This window comes from Actinia tenebrosa, unplaced genomic scaffold (assembly GCF_029948245.1).
Source record: "Actinia tenebrosa isolate PJP-AT-01 unplaced genomic scaffold, QUT_ActTen_1.0 PGA_scaffold4__44_contigs__length_22323623, whole genome shotgun sequence".
Lineage (NCBI taxonomy): Eukaryota > Metazoa > Cnidaria > Anthozoa > Actiniaria > Actiniidae > Actinia > Actinia tenebrosa.
Window position 1 is genome coordinate 9,552,367 of NW_028292581.1, and position 18,608 is coordinate 9,570,974.

General features: G+C 36.8%; 2 protein-coding genes across 2 annotated transcripts; both read right to left on the reverse strand.

Annotated features, from left to right (window-relative positions):
- Positions 1–1,220: 1,220 nt before the first annotated feature.
- On the reverse strand, positions 1,221–11,469 carry LOC116296598 (dnaJ homolog subfamily C member 1). Its single transcript, XM_031704641.2, has 11 exons — positions 11,314–11,469; positions 9,983–10,084; positions 9,637–9,683; positions 9,200–9,371; positions 8,570–8,672; positions 8,217–8,399; positions 7,383–7,531; positions 4,929–5,048; positions 4,369–4,435; positions 3,567–3,865; positions 1,221–3,283 (listed from the first exon to the last, which is right to left on the reverse strand). Exons 1-11 carry the CDS (start codon positions 11,467–11,469, stop codon positions 3,218–3,220), a joined length of 1,464 nt encoding a protein of 487 aa, XP_031560501.2. The 3' UTR covers positions 1,221–3,217.
- Positions 11,470–14,402: 2,933 nt separating this feature from the next.
- On the reverse strand, positions 14,403–15,339 carry LOC148907010 (uncharacterized). Its single transcript, XM_089036198.1, has 2 exons — positions 15,102–15,339; positions 14,403–15,015 (listed from the first exon to the last, which is right to left on the reverse strand). The coding sequence occupies exons 1-2, from the start codon at positions 15,303–15,305 to the stop codon at positions 14,635–14,637; spliced, it is 585 nt and encodes a 194-aa protein (XP_088892324.1). The 5' UTR covers positions 15,306–15,339; the 3' UTR covers positions 14,403–14,634.
- Between the last annotated feature and the right edge of the window lie 3,269 nt (positions 15,340–18,608).

The following is an 18,608-nucleotide window of genomic DNA, read 5'->3' on the forward strand; positions in this document are numbered from 1 at the left end:
AAAAAAGAATACATTATTGTACTACCTTATTTATATCGATATATACCGTCATATTTTGAATTACTTGTTTGGTATTGGAAATATCAATACCCAATGCCATAAATATGTTGTAAATGCACCTTAAAACACTAGAAATCGCAGTTGCAAGGGTCTCAGTTTCAAACGTTTTGGTGGGTCGCTAGCCCCCCCAATCAAAATTACGCTCCGCATTCCCTGGGTTATAGGGGTCGGGTTACGGGGTGGCTGGGTTCAGCCTCAACCTGAATCCCCTCGTGGATAATACCAAAAGTAAATCTTAATCGTTTATCATTATAGTTTATTAATAACGTTTTGTCAACCTATTGCAGCGTTAAGTTCGGTGTCCCTCAAGGATCTGTGATGGGACCAGTAATTGTTTACTTTATATACTGCCCCGATTGAAGATATCGTAGTCTCTTGTGGACTTGACCTGATAATGTACCGCAGATGACAGTCAGATCTATATAATCATGGAGAGTAATAAAGATAAGCTACAAGCTACCGCTACCATGGAAAGGTGTGTCGGCTTGGTATACCAACAATTTTCTTGCCTGTAACGCTAAAAAGACAAAAGTGATGCATTTCTCTTCAAAGTTCGTGGACACAAACCCTGTTAGTAACTTTCATGTTAACTCCAGCTGAGGTCTGCGACCTTGGAATACTCCTAGACCATCACCCGAGTATGATTCCTCACGTCAACAATATTTGCAGATCAGCAGCCTCACTAGCACTTCGTAACATTGGTAAAATAAGGAGTTACCTTGATGAAAATACGACGAAGAAACTCGTCCACGCTTACGTAACCTCGAAACTTGACCATTGCAACAGTCTCTTGTTTGGTCTCCCTTTAAATACCATCGATAAAGTCCAGCGCATACTTATTTCTGCTGCTCGTTTAACTACTAAGTGCAAGAAGTTCGACCACATCACACCTATACCTCACCATCTACAATGGCTTCCTGTTAAGAGGAGAATTTCCTTCAAAATCTTAGTACTCACTTTTAATTCACTTCACGGTCTGGCTCCCTCCTACATTACTGAACTTGTCAAAGTCCACAGTCCTACTCTTGCTCTCTCGAAACCTAGCTACAGAACAGAAACATATGGTGCTCGTTCTTTTTCTGTTTCTTCAGCAACCCTCTGGAACTCACTTCCATCTGACCTAAGAAACACTGAATCTCTACAAAAATTTAAACAGAAACTGAAAAACATTCCTATTTAATTACTGAACATTGTTTATTACATCATATTTTTTTTCTTTCTGTAAAGCGCTTCGAGTCACGGGAAGCGCTATATAAAAACATTTATTATTATAGTGGAGCAAAGGTTCAGATTCATATACTGCTCATTCATTGCATGCAAAATATGTACAATTTTATAATATACTGAAAAACTTTACCAATGCAGACGTTTACTTTTGTAAGAATAGACCTCCTCGGCTCGGGCGTAATGTTTTCCCATTTCAGACCACGAGTCATTCCCTAGAGTATCATTTCTTTGTTTAACGCTTGCGCTCGGTTGCACATGAGAAGACACATGAATATCGATACAACTCAAACATAGAATCTTAATCTCAAGGGAATAAAAGCCGAGGAGGTCTATTAAGGAAAGTCATCTGTATATATTAGAAAGTTATTCTCTTATTATTCATATTATATTTATATAAAATTCATCTAATCTTTATTTATGAAGATATATCTAGAGTATTTTTACTTGGCTACCGTGAAATCGTTTTACTTCGAAGAGAGTCCTGAAGAGGGAAGGGGGGTTCCTAACCCCATTTCCAGCCCCCATTTTGACCAAATCCCATAGTAGTCCCAGACTGTTCAAATCTCAATCCATTACCACTTTTTGATATATATTTTTGTCTGTGAATCCCATTCCCAGTGCATAAAATTCCAGTTTCCCAGCCCAAAAGGGGCGTATCCCAGCTCCCTTCAGGACACTGTTCGAATATTATTCAATATTTAAACAACAAAGGGCCAAATAAAATCATTATATTAAGATTTGCTTAAAGGTGCTGTTACACGCAAAGACCATGCCATTTGTCGTCCAAATTGTCTCGCGTGAATACTGCTGCAGATGGTACTAGACTATGTTACAGCTATTTAAAAAAGGTCGGTGAAGCATTTGTCGCATGTTGCATACCAAGCCCGAACGGCACTATGGTCAATGTGGATGCGATCAGGTCAAAAGATCATAATGTGGAACTTTTTCAAATTTTTTCTGCACGTTTCTGCGGTAGTAATTTTTCTGATATTTACATATGAATATAATACGTTTCAATCTTAGTAAGCATAATGCAACTTTCACCAACCTTTTTTAAAATAGCTGTAAAATAGCGAGTAAATTCCGAAGCAACGCGTCTCAATTTGTTGTAAGTAGCAGAAAGTAGGCGGCAGACTCACCTTGCAACTATGCAAAACCTTCAAAAAAGCAAGATGCGCGGACGTATGTTACACGCACAAAAACGCTACTAAGTGTCACAGGAGAAACGACATTAAATATAAAAACTAATATTTTATAAGGGTTTGAATGGGAAAATGCACTCTTTTACTAATATCCAGGTGCTCTTTTCATTTTTGGTGCTCATTTTGACACAACTGCTCGATTTAGGGACCAGAGTCATGTGACCCGTTAGTTTTCTTTTTTTCGAGAGCCAAGTTGAACGAGAAATGTTTGCGTACAACAGCACCAAGGGAATTTTGAATAGACCTTTTTAGCTTCGTATACAAATTGCCAATTTAAGATCAAATGACATTTGCTTGAGAATTGTTCTTTTATGACGAACGTGTTAAAACATTTACACATGAAACAATCGACTCTCAAGAGTGGTCTGAAATGTGCACAACACAAACCACAGGCTGCCCAGGCTTTTATCCTGTGGCTTAAAAGACAGTTATATTTTTTACAAATTTTACAAATTTAATTACGGCATAAATAGGATTGATATCAACTCCCAGCTCGCAGTGGATACATAAAGGTTTGTAAACATTTATTAAGCTTTATTAAAGCTAAAAGAGGACATTGTAAAATCTGTAAAAAATATCACTGTCTTTTAAGCCACAGGATAATAGCCTGGACAGCCTGTGTACAAACAACGAAGCTATTCCCACTCAATATAGTCCTAACCACAAGATAAAGATTTTTTCTAATTTATCTAATAATAGATTAATAAATAATTTAGTCATCTAAATTTTTAGCTTGCACCCTTTTTCTGCCTCATGAGTTCAACCAAAGTCTTGTATCGAGCTATGCAATCTTCCTGCAGAAAACAAATAAAAATAACAATGTAAACAACGACAAAGGATTAAATCATTTGTATGCATCGATTATAAATTCCCATTCATACAAGCGGGGCGCACGCCGCACGCCGCCGCACGTCACTCACGCTCTTTGGACATTCCTTTACAGCATCTCCCATTGAAGCTGGATTTGTGTGCTCCTCCCCACAACCCACCCCACCCCTTTTCCGAAAGTCAGGATCCTCCAGGTCTGCAAAAAAAATACTTAAGAAAACGTGACGAAAATACGTTAAACACGATTACCTTTGACATGCCAGGCACATTACGAGCAATCCACGTCCACCTATCAGGGGTAGTCTTAGGAAACTGCTGCAAGGCCATCTCTAAAAGCTTTTGTTGATTCTGTGTCCACATCACTGTGCCACTTACTTTATCTGGCTTTTCCGCGCTTGACTCGTTCGCAGGAGCAGAACTCTTTTGATCCACGTTTTGGACGGTGCTCTGTATGACGGGATTATCTGGGTACGCTTTAGTTGCCACATCCTCGGCTATCGTTGCTGCTTTTCTGCTCGTGATCAGTTTTCCAGGGGCTCCTTGGCTAACTACATTAGAATAAACTAGATCAGCCATATTTGACAAGCAATATGAAATCCCTGAATAGACAATTAAATGGATTCGTTCTATCCCTTTATTGAATTAAATGGTTGTAAACCTTTTACTGATTTTGGGAACACCAGTAACTCTGAAACAAGAACTTAAATTAGACTGCGAGCTGTCCCTCTATTTCCCTTGGTCACTGTCCGTCTGTCTGTCTGTGTCGATTGCCCGAGGAAGATTGGTTATGAGTCAAAAGTCCCTGGGGGAGGGGGCTCGTCCTTGAAACTTAAATTAAAACGGCAATCGAATTGTAGCAGATAGTAAAACTGCACTAGATAAAAACGTCGCTTTTGGGATTCGTCCACTTTGCCCCGCAAATCGTGTATGATTGATAGCTCAGTTGGGCTTTGAGCGTTAGGTCTTTATTTGTTAATTTTGTTTAACTTTAGGCCCCACTCCTGCCTCACGCGTCCATTTATAACGATAGAATTGACAAAAGCAACCTTACCGGATTTTCCGGTGTCGCCAGTAGAAACGCCCTGATGCTGTCTAATCTTTTTCAACTGTTTCGTTACCTGTAAGAGAAAAAGTTAACGAACTCCGATGCTGAGTTCAGGAATCGAACCAGAGACCCAAGAAGTCAGAGATGTGCACTACCACTAGACAATGTCTTTTTTTACTTTGAAAAAACTTCCATCGTTTGTTTGTCAGTACCGGTGCACCGTTTAATTTCGTAAGTCATAAATAAAGTGTATTTTGAGTGGCAACTTTTTAGCGCCTAGTAGGTTTGTCACGAGCGAAGCAAGTGGGGGAAAAACGAGTGTCGATGTCGCGAAAGGGCGATTTGTTCCTCTTACTGAATTTTAATTTGCATTCTGCGCCAATAATGGCGTGTATTTTCTTTGGGGGTCGCTAAAATTGTCGGGAAACAAGTTGGAAACGTTTTTAGTCCAGCACGTGTGATCCTGGTTGGGCTTCCTGTGTTAATGCGGACTTTGCGAAAGTCTAAGCGCCTAGGCGCGAAATCATCTGCAAAACGTTCGATGTGGTCAGCATCAATGATCTTACCATCTCTACAGTCATTCCCAGTTCTTGCGCAATCTTCACCCATCGCTTTGGTGTTGCTCCCGGAAACTTTACCATCGCTCTAGAAAGGCGTGAGAAATCTTCGTCTGTCCATTCGTGGGACTAAAAACAAAAATAGAAAAAAGTATCAGGTGTAAATATTTCAAGTCACATGGATAGGAGTTGTACCAAATTCTATAAAAGTACTCTACAGGGTTCGTAGAAGATTACTTTGGATTCATTCCAGGAGTTAAGGAGTATTAATTTTAAAAGGTGTAAAATCTCCTCTCGTGTAAAATCTGTTATATGTACGATCATCGGTCTCTAGTGAATCTATCATTATAATGTCAAAACTACATTTGCAGTTTTCATGGAGTTATCACGGACGTCATCCCGACATTTTTCGTGTTTCCTATCAAAAGGTTTTTGTTGTTTTTGTCAACAACATTGCCGCCAAGTCTTTGACCTCAATTGTACGATAGCTACATGGCTTCTTAGGCCTAGTTTTCACTTGCGATGGAATCGCATTCGGAATCAGAGTCGAAAGCAGTTTATGCAAAAAAAATTCTGGTAAAAACCGTTCGTCATTAAAGTAATCTTGTGTGAAGCGCGGGTGGCGTTGCGAGTTCAAGTCCCGCCGGGCTCGGTGTCGTATGTGAGTAGAGTGTTTGTTAGTTCTTGTAGCGTGGCGAAACGGACTTCCATGGCAGAACTGACCTAATAGCTCTTAGCCAATAGAAGACGTGCTTTTATCCGCCAATCAGAATGCAAATAATACTTTAACTATTATATTTTGCGGAGTGTCTAAATGTCCGCAGCCGGTCACATAACTCAAAATGCTAAATAGCCGGCAGTCCGAAACTTTTCATAAACTCATCCTAGTAGTATTATACAATGGATCCTAATGTATCCTACACGAATAATGGTTTACTATAAAAACATTATGCAGCGAACACTTTCTTTTTATCATGTTATCACACTCTTTAATAACAGAGCTCACATAACTCAAAATATATTATTAAGCTAAATGGCAGGCAGACGAATATTTTGAATAAAAATCAAGGTTATATAAACTAAAATCCAAATCCAATGTTCCTATCTCGATAAAGAACCGTTTCGGACTGCCGGCAATTTAGTGTTTTGAGTTACGTGACCGGCAGTTGATTACCCTACGATCAAAAATATCTTACTGCCATGAAAAGGAGCTTAAATATAGTATGCTTTTATATCGAGATAGGAATATTAGGTTTGGATTTTAGTTTATATAACGTAACCTTGATTTTTATAAAAATAAATTCGAACTGCTGCTCACTTAGCATTATGAGTTATGTGACCGGCTGCGGACATTTCAGACACTTCGTATATTTTATTTGGAGTCTTTTGAGTCTTCGCTCTATATTCGCTCTCTTCAACATACCTCAGACATTATAGAGTAAATCTAAGGTCGTAAGCAAACAATACAGTTATTACCTATATATTTTTTAGTTCTTTTAAGTAGAAGGTTTCAATTTGTCTCGAGTATTTTTTACGAAGTTTATATATCTACAGAGATCTACAGACTTCAAGCAATTGGTGACTTTGAACGGCAATATGTAAAGTATAACGAAACCAAAAAACACAAATAAATTTACACTACCTCCCTGACGGGCTTATCTGTTCAGGTCGGTTCTGCCACACAGATATTTGAAGCCATTTTTCATGTATTCTATCGAGTGTTTTGATTGGCCATTTTATTTCGTCTACGTCATGTGTCAGTTCTGCTATGGAGGTCCGTTTCACCACGGCACAGTTCTCTCATGTGCTTCGAGGGTTTTCCGGGTTCTCCGGTTTTCCTCCCTCCACAAAAATCAACTTCTAAAATTCCAACTGGAATTTCAGTGGATGAAGAGCCACTTTGTAGAAAAGCCACTGCAAGTGGCTATAAGTGTATATAAGTGATATTCTCAAAATACATCAACCTACTCTTAAGCTAAGGAGTGCCACACAAGGAGTAATTTTAAAACAACCTCCATATCGTACTAAGTCATATGGTGCGCGTAGCTTTGCCGTAGCAGCGCCCAGACTATGGAACCGTTTACCACCAGATATAAAAACATCGCAGTCTTTGGAAATATTCAAGAGAAAACTAAAAACATTTTCGTTCAATTTGTAACTTTAATCTATTTTTTCACTTGACATTTCATCGTAATATTTGTAAAGCGCATTGAGAATCTATAATGCACTATATAATAACATATTTTATTATTAAAATCTTTTTTTTTTAATACATTTTCTTAAATATCATTTTTATTTTTTTTTAGCAAAATCCAAGTAAAAAGAATTTTTTCGACCCTTCCGATTCTGCTTCTGAATCGATAGCAATTCCGACTCCAATTCCGATTCCGTCACTAGTGAAAACTACACTTTAGGTTATATAAAAAAGTTCTGGACGAGTTATTCAAGTAGTTATTTAAATACCTTGGTATTTAAGTTATCCTCATCTTGATCCCGTTCTTCAGGTTCAATCATGTTAGTGACTGGAGCACCAACCCAGGTTGAGTCATCATCATCAGGAGCAGCTTCAGGCAAGGTAACATGTTGTCTTCTTCTTGGGCGCGGCTGCTCAACTGTGAAATGAGAGATTTGTATTTCTTGTCACTTAATGTTTTCTATCTCTCTTCTTTTCTTGCATTCTCTCTCTCTCTTCTGTTATTCCTTTTCTTGCTCTCATTTTTCCCTCTCTCTCTATTGCTTGCTTGCTTGCTTGCTTGCTTGCTTGCTTGCTTGCTTGCTTGCTTGCTTGCTTGCTTGCTTGCTTGCTTGCTTGCTTGCTTGCTTGCTTGCTTGCTTCCTCCCTCCCTCCCTCCCTCTCTCCCTTCCTTCCTTCCTTTCTTTCTTGTTCATTTCAGTACGCTTTTGACAGGCTCCGCAATGCATGTTTGCACCTTGTTGCTTTCTTCTCTGTTACCAATGTCTACAGGCCTTACTTACGTACCTCTGTTATGAGTTTGTGTGACACAAGTCGACGTTGTCATTATCTATTCCATTAATACGACAGTTATAGTTCGTAATAACTACCCTACCAGTTCTATTATTCCTTCTAATCTACATCTCAAGGCACAGCAAATACTGATTATTTTCCCTAGCCATCACAAGCAAACATGGAGTAGTTGTAGAATGATTTTAAAACATATAAAGTAATATAATAATGTGTATATAATGAGGTTTATAGGTGCATACTGTATAACATCGTTATGAGCCACGTTATAGGTGTATATGAGGTTATTGGTGCATATAACATGGTTATGATACCTTCTTCAGCTTCTTCCTGTAGCTCTAGCTCTTCCTCAAGCTTCCTCTGCTTTTCTTCTTCGAGGTATGCTTTGTATGCACGATATCTTGCAGGTAATGAGCTCCAGAATGATATGGAGGAACGAACAATTTTGAAAGGCAGCAGATCAAAGAATGTTGGTCTGGAAACCCCAGTTTCATGAACTAAAAACAAAAACAAACAAAAAACAATAATTGTTTAGACTTTATCCCGAACTTTGCTCAATACTAATGTGTGCATGATGTTTCAAATACTGGCTATTATGACTTCAGGCATATACAAGTTTAGTATGATCCTATTGCATGGCTTTTGCATAGTTCAATCCAGAACTCACCTAAGATATCAGCCAATTCTGTGATGTCATCATCAGTAATATCAACTTTAGCTTTCCTCTTCTTTTTGTCATCTCTCTTCTTTTTAGAGGATATTAACTCTTCCTAAAATCAAAGCTATGTAAGAAAATACTTTCTCTGCTTTGATATAGCAGTCCATAATAAAAGCTAGACATACTAACAATAATTACAAGATTTTTTTGTCCTTTTTTTTGTTTTTGTTTTGTTTTTGTTTTTTTGTTTTTGTTAATTGTATTTAAATTGGATAGGGAAATAAAGGAAAATGTCAAAACTCACACTCAGCATTGTCAATAAATAGTTGGTGCATGCACTGACATCTGGCTATGTATATATTCAACATTACATCCACCTAATAGGTGCATGTGCATGAGCATGGGTGTGACAGTGTGTATCGGGAGAGAGGAGGAGAGTTAAAGGGGTTTATCATTTGCATTTCTACAGAGCAAGCAAACAAAAGGAAAAACAAATGAAGTCTCTCTTTGGCTCAGGTTTATTTGTCTCTGTTACTTTACAAATCCAACCTCATTTTGTAATGAAAGGAAACTTGAAAAAACTTGATGCATGATATTTAAGAGGACATGAAGGTACCAGGCGTAGATAAATGTACCTACCATTTCAAATTTCTTTTCCAGGTATATTGACCATATGACAATAAAGTGTCCAATTGTGAGAATAAAAAACAAAAGGATAAAAAATTCAATAAATCCCATTTTGCGCACACGTCGATAGTAAAACACAGGCTGCCTCCAGTCAGGTAAGCCATCACGTAATATGGCGTCATATCTGCATTAGACAAACACAACAGAAGATGGTTTGAGTAAACACATTTAATATTATTTCTATAAAGAAAAGCGTACGAAAAGCATGGATTTTTTATCTATCACTGACTATTATTAATAATAAAATTTGAACCAAAAGCTATGAAATTAGATCTATTTTTAAACTGACCAAACTATTCTGAGTCTTAATTACTTGAACATAATTTAAAATGCATAGGTTAAAAAAAATATTTTGATTGATTTATGGTCATATTACTATTAACACTTGCCTTTTTCGCTTGTCTTCATCCTTCAGCACTTCTGCAACTGCAACTAACTAATGATTTTAAAAGAAAATCAGGCATGTTGAGAAATGACTGTAAATATGTAAATATACTGATAATCAAATCTCCATAAAATGTTTAAAAAAGCTACATTCAAAATTTGCCTTACTATCATTCAATAAATTACTAGCAGATATCTGCTGTTATTCAATTTCCTTTTCAGCAAAATTCTTTTCTTTTCTTTCAAGTTCTTTGGTTATTTTAAAAAATAACCAAAGTTCATATGTGTTTTCTTCTTTTCCATTTTGTACCATAATTTGAAAAAAAATCCTTGCAAATTATCTTTCCTTACCCTTCTAAACTTAAATTCTGCATCAGGTTCCTTGTTTTTGTCAGGATGTAATTGTAGTGATAGTCGTCGATATGCTTTTCTTATATCTGATGTTTTTACTGTCTATAAATTTGACAAAGTAAATTCATTAGGCATGTTCCCTGCTAGCAGAACCTATTTTTCTTTTGTTTTGGTGAAGTGAGAAAAATAGACTCTGCCGATGTAGGACGGTATACTTGTCATGCCGGCGTGGCGTAACTTAGCAATGCTGTCATGACTTTGACAGCCGTTCTTATCAAACAATGTTTGGTGCCACTGTGTGATACATTTGTTCATGCACACTACATTTACCCAGTTAAAAACCTGTTTTAAAACTGGTTTCGTTTGTCCACGATCGTGTACGGCGGTGTAACAAAGGAAACACTCTACGTAGAGTCTCCTTCCTCCCCGCCTAAAAGAAGGGAGAGAAAGAGGAGAGACTCTGCTAGCAGGGAATTAGGCATGTTACCCTTAAATTAACATGCAATTGGGGATTAAACAATACAGCAAATTTGTAGCTGTACTCTAGGCATACCATAATATTACCATAGCTGTAAACTTTGCATTGTGATTAGATAAATTAGTGCAAGACAATGGGAAGCCATTTCAATGTTACAGTATGTTGCAAGGTTTATGTGTTAGCTGTAAGTCAGTACCAAATGCTTTCCACTCATATGAAAACAATCTCATAGCCAGCAGCTAACAAACCTGTGGCTCTCAATTCCTAATCAAATTGGAATTTTTAAGTTGATTTTTTTTGTGGATAGAGGAAAATTAGGGAACCCCTTGAAGAACGGGAAAGAACCAACAACCAACTCTACTCACAATTGACAATGCAATGCAGTGTAAAACACAAAAATTGCACACAAAAAAGAGAAATTTGGAAAACCATGGTTTAAATTAAGGGCTGGAAGCTTATGATGATTAAAATATCAGTTATTCGATTAATCATAATTTGTTGATCTGAAGATCTAACCTATTGATTGATTTCCTCCAAAACTAGATAGCTATACTAACTAAAAAATATTCTCAGCAAACTTCCCCCTCCCCTCCCTGGTATTAACGATTGGCCGGTTGAATTATAAATCAAAAAGAACATGAAAGGGGAATTCCGCTTATTATTAGTCCCGTATTTCATAAGATTAGGTATCAATAAATTCCATTAATCAGCAAAACTTATAGGCTTCAAGAATATTGAAGGAATTGAGCCCAAAGACAAAATCACACTAAAAACACTTTAAAATGATCAAAATCAAAGTAGGTCCGTGAAAAGATTTCAGGGTTGACGTGTCGATACTACGCGCTTTACTTACCGGTTCTACGCCAAGAAGAGTGTAAAAATTATCTTTATACTCCTCTACGATGTCAAACAACTCGAGATCAACCTGATCCCAACATCTTACTAGAACAAAAATATTTATAAAAAAGAAAATTAAAAGAAATTTGGCAGAAGACGATTTAGCCGCCATCTTGGAATTTGGATTTGATACTGAGTGACCAGGCCGGTGGTTTATTTTGGAAACCGCTGACCTGGTGAGTCCATTCCTGGGAAGTCCATTCCTTTTTATTTTGTTTTTTAATATTTATAAATAATAATAAATAATAGTTTATTAAATATATAATTACTATACCAAGCATGCCATTCTTTCTATTTTTCTGCCAAAGTCATTTAAATGTATAAGAACTAATTTTTAGTGGATTTCGCAAATCGAGCCCCAGAAAGAAATCAGGAAGCCCACACTTTTGGCGCCAAATTGGGCGCGCGCGCGTTAGTAAAATACGTCATATTACGTCATAATAGACAAGATGTAAAGTTTTGCACATTTTTCTCACGCGTCTCCTGGTGTGCGGAGTGAAAAAAAATTGCTCGAAATTTGTAAAAAGAAAAAACAATTTAAGCTTTGGAAGGTGAGGAAATAAGGTTTTCATTAGTATTCGTAGAATTTTGGTGAGCGTTAAAGGATTTTTTTTAACGTCGTGCGATTTAAAAAGCAATAAAAAGCGCAGCTAAAAATTTTATGTTCAACATTGGCTCACATTTTGACTTGATTCTCAGAGACTTTGAAATCATTTTTTAACTGCATTTTAATGCTACAAGGGGATTTGTTACATGCACTGAAACGACGAAAGAGTAAAGATTTAAAGATTTAAAGATTTTTGAGAAATATTTTCCGTGCAATTTATTTAGGAAGCTGAAAAAAAGAGCACTTTTGCAAGGAAGTCACAATATCTGAAGGTAAAATAATGCTTTTAGATTTTGATATTTTTACCATGAACAGAGTTTTCAGGAATGTTAATATGTACTGCGTTAAATATATTACTGATGGCCATGGCTTATTGTTTGTTTGTTCTCGGCGGTGCCTTAACAAATATATGACTATTTGACTAAATGTTTCAGTTCGTCGTCCGACCTTCCCACAGTTTAATATATTAGTCAATAGGAATGATAAAACTTACTGTAGTTGTGTATCTCTCTGTATAATTATTTTCCAGTCTACCCTCCTACTCATACTGACTTTACTAGATTAATTTTACTTCGCCCGTGAAATGATAGTCAACGTATAAATAGTCAAATCCAACTAGTGGTCTGTCATCAATGCTGCGTTCTGATTGGGTGAGCTATTACTTACTAGGTTATTTAAAGTTATAGCTACTAGTCACGTTATAATGGATTGTAACCAATAATATGCTTGTAGTTTTGGACAGTGAACAAAGATTTGATTTATAGCAGAGTATAGCCAGTGAATTTTTGAGAACATAGATTCGTCGCGGAATTTAAAAAGATGTAACGATTTATTATTATTGTTATTATTATTATTATTTATTTATTTATTTATATTTATTTATTTATTTATTTATTTATTTATTTATTTTTTGAGGTACAATATATGTAAAATTAATTACTTATATACACTCTCGATGCCAGGACTTTTTTAAAGCTGCTAAACATGAATTCCTAGTTTGAGAGTTTCTTTTCGCGGTCGGTTTCTTTTCCTCACTGAAAATAAGAGCTCTCTACTTTTGTCTACCATTGTCCAAACATTGTCTGCTATTATAAGATACGAGATCTTGAAGGTAGGCCTCATTACCAAACTCCTAGTCTTTAAACACTCGACGAAAAAATGGATTTGTCATGTAGGCAAACATATAGACAAATATATGGGCAAATATCATATTTGACTAATAGTAGACAATATTTGCCCAATGACTGTATATGATATGTACCTACACATTTATCCCATGGGCACAGATGGCAAAGTCCGTATGGCCCAGTAAAATCCCAAACGGCAAATATATAGCAGATATCATATCATCCATACATTTACCCGGTAGTAAATGTGAATGCTCATTTGATATGTGCACGTATTTGCCCAGCCCGTATATGTGTTTTATGTCTTACGTATACCCTGTGTTTCCCCAGGCCGTATATGTGATTCATGCCTTACATATACCCTGTATTTTCCCAGGCCGTATATGTGATTAATGCCTTACATTTACCCTGTCTTTGCCCAGGCCGTATATGTGATTAATGCCTTACATATACCCTGTATTTTCCCAGGCCGTATATGTGATTTATGCCTTACATATACCCTGTCTTTGCCCAGGCCGTATATGTGATTTATGCCTTACATATACCCTGTGTTTTCCCAGGCCGTATATGTGATTTATGCCTTACATATACCCTGTATTTTCCAAGGTCGTATATGTGATTAATGCCTTACATATACCCTGTATTTTTCCAGGCCGTATATGTGATTTATGCCTTACATATACCATGCGATATGCTCTGACCGTATATGTGATTAATGCCCCCTTAATGCCTTAGATGTACCAGCGCGTCTTAGCCATATTTGCTCAGTTGAATTATGCTCATCATATTTGCTAAATTTAACTATATTATCAGTCTTCAGCTATTGTCACTTATGGCAGGCCAAAAAAAATAGAAACGATATATGTCGTGACAACCACCTCATACTTTAAACATAGCTAACCTATACTAAGAAGCAGGAAAAAAGACATAAATCATACTGAAACATTTTTATTGTGAATTTCCTTTTCTTGACGACTGATTAACTATGAACAATTTGTTAACTACAACTAATTGAAAATGCTAGTTCTGTAAATTAATTATAGGTGTTTGTTTCATCTTGTGACAGAATTTGTGAAAGGAGATCATAATATATTTAGTTGTCAATCGATCTGTGGCTTATGTACGATTCTTTTTAGATATTCTGTAGTAGTACACTTCATTTATAACTGCAAAAACTTAATTAAGGACACCGAACGTGGTTGGGTTTCTACGAGTTTTATGAATTAAATCTTGTGTCACTGTTCCTCCGTTCCTTTGGCCTGATTTCTAGGGTTTTCCTTCTTCTTTCGATTATTTGAACATTATACTTGTTTACTTTAAGAAATCCAAAGGTCAATAGGCTTAGATAGCCGCTGCTATACCGTTTGACCTTTGGATTTCTTCAAGTAAACGAGTATAACGTTCAAGTAATCGAAAGAAGAACGAAAACCCTAGAAATCAGGCCAAAGGAACGGAGGAACAGTGACACAAGATTTAATTCATAAAACTCGTAGAAACCCCAACCACGTTCGGTGTCCCAGTGCCCTTGATTTGATAAAAACCTTTAGGCTCTCAATGCCCATTCGGGACCTCCAGATGGCCTTGGGCGTCTTGACGGCTCCCCGATTTTCCGCTTCAAAAGCATGGTGAGACTGCGCTCTGACAGCCTCCTTTTTGCCTTTCGGTCCATGCTTTCCATGAACTGATTAGCTAGGGGGCTTCTCCATGGCAGAGGGTGTTTTATTAAAACTTTACTCTGCTTAGTAGGGCCCCCTTCGTTATCAGAGCCACTGTCCGCTGTATCGTCATCAGCCTGGTCATCCGCCTCTGACATCGACTCCTCTGATGACATATACTCCAGTTTCATAATTGCCTTGACTTTCTCTTTGTCCCCTGGTGATAGCGAGGTTGACAAGTCCGCTGCCTTGGATCTGGATTTTAGGAGCTAAAAGAAAAAAGAAAAAAAAAACACCGTCAGTCAAAGTTTCTTATTAAACAAAGTCATAATCGTTGCAAATTCAGTTTACTTACATTTTGTTTTCTTTGTGTTTTCCGCTGCATCTTTTGATGCCTTCCAAGGGCCCCTGAACGCTCTCTTTTGTTTCTCTTTCTTCTCGTCAGAAAGTGACTTTTAAGGGCAGCTGAAATTATATCAAGTACCCATATATTAAAACTTGAGACAAAATTTGTTAGAAATTTTGGCATTTGGCCGACAATTACTCCTTTAGCATCCATTTGTTTTTGCTTTGTTTTGTTTTGTTTTGTTTTGTTTTTTTTTTTCTTTTCCGTGTTATTTTATTTCAAACTGCTTCCCCTCCCTTCGGCATTTGAATATTTCTAAAAGGATTTCGTTACCCCCTCCCCCCCCCCCCCCCCCCGACCACCACCACCCTTTGTCCTCACCCCTCCCCCCCGGGTTAACTTTGATAGGTGCATAAGGCCTTTCGCACTTCGTAATATAAAATACATAAATACCTTCTAACTCGACGGCAGAGACATCCTTATGAACATTCAGAACTCTATCCCTTATTGCGTTATTAATCTGTTCGTTGACGTCATCTCTGAAACTAATTAGGAAATGCCATATTTGAGTGGTAAGTGGAAACTTAATATGGAAAGAAACTATGGATGATTCATACAAGATCATTTTTATTAAATTTTTATACTTACGCTTTAGTAAAATCCCATATAAGAGGGTTTTCTTCCCTGTCCCGTAATTTCTTTGCTATAATAACATAATATAATTCATTAAAATCATAAGATGTACCTTAAGTTATTCTTAGACATAGTAATAATGTTTTCATTATTTTTATGGCTGTGATTGTATAATATTGGGAAAAAAATCGAAATCAAATCAATTCCTTTACAAAAAAGGAAATTATCATTATCATTCAGTGTCTTGTTATTGGAAATCAATAATAAAGTTTGGTAGCATTAACCACTGCCATGGCGGGTTTCCCGCCAATTTTAGCATTGCATAAATTATACCGCTGCATAATTATACCAACTACTCTTCGCGCCAAGAATTCCCAGTAAAATTATCAATAAAAATAGCTTGCTTTTTTAAATATTGCCACTTTACTTACTGCAACAGCCTTTGAGACAGTAATCTTGGTCTTGCTGTTGTCCTTGTTCTGCTGGCTTTCTTTTAAGGCGGCTAGTATTTGGCGGTTTTGTTCTTGCAGTTCTTTAAACTGTTTTACAATCGTTTCGAAATTTGAAGAAATTTCTTCTTTTTCGCTGTCGGGGTCAACGTTCTCATTCTCGCTTGTTGCTTGCAATAGGCGATTTCTGTGTTCTCTTAGCACATCCTCGTTACCACCAGGGACAGAGGGAATAAGTATATTAAGCCTTTGAGAATTGGCGCCATTTTCAGTATGTCTACTCGTACTGCTTGTACTGGTAGTTGCAGTAACAGAATGGATTGGCATTGGGCGTCCTGGTAAAGGTGTAGATGTTCTTCCCATTTTTTGATCGCGACGAATGAACGCAATTTATAAGCAAAGATATAGAATGTGCGAGAAACTAGATGACCGACAGAGTTTGTTACCTGTTTGTGACCAAAAGGCGAATGAACGAATAAGCACATCCACCGAACAAATCTACCCCCTATCTATCACGGCGTATCACGTGACTTGTGATGACATATACGTTCATATAATGAAGTCTAATAATAAAAAAAGGAATAACTGTCTTATAAAAATGCTGAAGTTGTATCCAGGATTCATGTTAAGTAATATATCTATTATCTTAAAGCTATTTGCTCCATTTTATAAAGTTATGAAATTTTTTCTAAAGCCTAGATTCACGAAATATCATTGCAATAAACTTGATTAGCTTCTAGCTCTAAAACCATCGTACCATTATCTGCCGCCAACAGTGACAGCTCTAAGGAAAAGGGCGCGGTAATAAAGATCCGGCGTGCTTTTGTCCAATGGCATGTGGTTGATGGACGTGGAACTTTATTACGCTGGAATATGGCTGTTAGCCATTCAAAATGCTTGGATTTTGAGTAATTATCCCAATGATACACAACGTCTTTTTAATTATATAGTTCTGGAAAACAAAATGTCTTCTGCGATGTCAAAGCGTTATCATTGCTTTCATTGTAACGAAGATTTACATTACAGAGTATTTTGCCGTCACAAAGAAGAATTTTATGATCCTTTAACAAATCAATGGCAATTACAGCGGAATGACGACGAAGACTCAAATGATAGTATTTTCACTCACGAGATTGACGGCCAGAACGACACTTCTTCTAATGACTACAGCGAGATAAACGTTTTGGACCAAACTGATCAAGACTCCTCTGATGTGCCAAATACAAACCAATCATCAAGTGACGAATTCTTACCAGCTACTTCACAAAAAGGTATTGATGTTATACGTTTATTTGATGATTAGATTATATAATCTTTAAATGATAAAGTCAAACTGCATAGATAAAAGACTGAATCTTTAACAAGCGGCTGATTTGCACATGATCTAGCTCCCCTATTGGATTTACTACCAAGCATTAGTGTTATTGAAGCGAGATTAAGTTAGAGGTACAAATGATTCTTTTCTATTTCTATCTTAGCCTCGTTTTCACCGTTACTTTTAAGAAGGGTGCATTATTAAGTAATCGGCTTATGGTTGCCATTAAAACCTCAGTGTTCATTCAGAAAGGTTCATTCAAAGAGTTTATAAAATCATAGCTAGAGATAACTCATTTAAAACGCCAAAAAGAATTTACTATGTTCAAATGGATATTGCTGTACATTTTCGTCTCCAAATCAATTCATGACTGTGGTCATCCTGAGATAGCATGGTATCCGGCAAAACATGTTTGTCAAGTTAGAGAAATACAATTATAAGTAATTTATTTAATATGTCTCTTGGGTTTTTTATTTTCGATTTATCATTTTTCTTTCACGAATTATAAATTGTTGTTTTGCTGACTTAGAAATTTATATTTTATTTTCAATGGAAATCATTTATTTTCAGAGCAAAATTTGGGTCAAAATTATACATTTAGGGACCGGTACTTATTTAAGTTGGAGGTAGGGGGGGGGGGGGGGGGGTGGAGGAGAAATTGTCAGTGACGCAAAAAAATTTCAAGGCCCCCCCTTTGAAGGCATCCAAGTTTATCGAAAACCCCCCATGGATTGTAGTAAAAAATTTAAAAATTTTCCCTAAAAGTCATTTTTAAATTTCAAGACTTTCACTAGCAAAAATTTCAGGCCCCCCCCCCCCCCGCCAATTTTTTCACCCCCCCCCCCCCCCCCCCAACTTAAATAATGACCGGTCCCTTAGCCCATGAGGTTTTTTTTACTGACATTTTTTTTTTCTAGTATTATAATGGTTTCAGACTTTATCTTATACTATGTTGCAGTTATGCAATGCCGAATGAATAAAATACATCGTATTTGCTTATGTTTAAAGGAGACGGAATAAATAACTTTGAGGAAGAAGATCAAGTGTTTTGGGATGACAAGTTGGACAGTGAATCTGACCATGAAGAGATAAGAGGAAATGAAAGAAGGAGATTGGTTG

Excerpts from the sequence above, each read along its gene's own strand:
- LOC116296598 (XM_031704641.2), bottom strand. The coding sequence starts at position 11,469 with ATGGCGGCTAAATCGTCTTCTGCCAAATTTCTTTTAATTTTCTTTTTT. Across the intron at positions 7,532-8,216 it reads ACAGGAAGAAGCTGAAGAAG|TTGAGCAGCCGCGCCCAAGA; the intron begins GTATCATAACCA and ends CTCATTTCACAG. Across the intron at positions 5,049-7,382 it reads AGGATAACTTAAATACCAAG|TCCCACGAATGGACAGACGA; the intron begins GTATTTAAATAA and ends TTTTGTTTTTAG.
- LOC148907010 (XM_089036198.1), bottom strand. The coding sequence starts at position 15,305 with ATGGATGCTAAAGGAGTAATTGTCGGCCAAATGCCAAAATTTCTAACA. Across the intron at positions 15,016-15,101 it reads AAACACAAAGAAAACAAAAT|CTCCTAAAATCCAGATCCAA; the intron begins GTAAGTAAACTG and ends TTTTTCTTTTAG.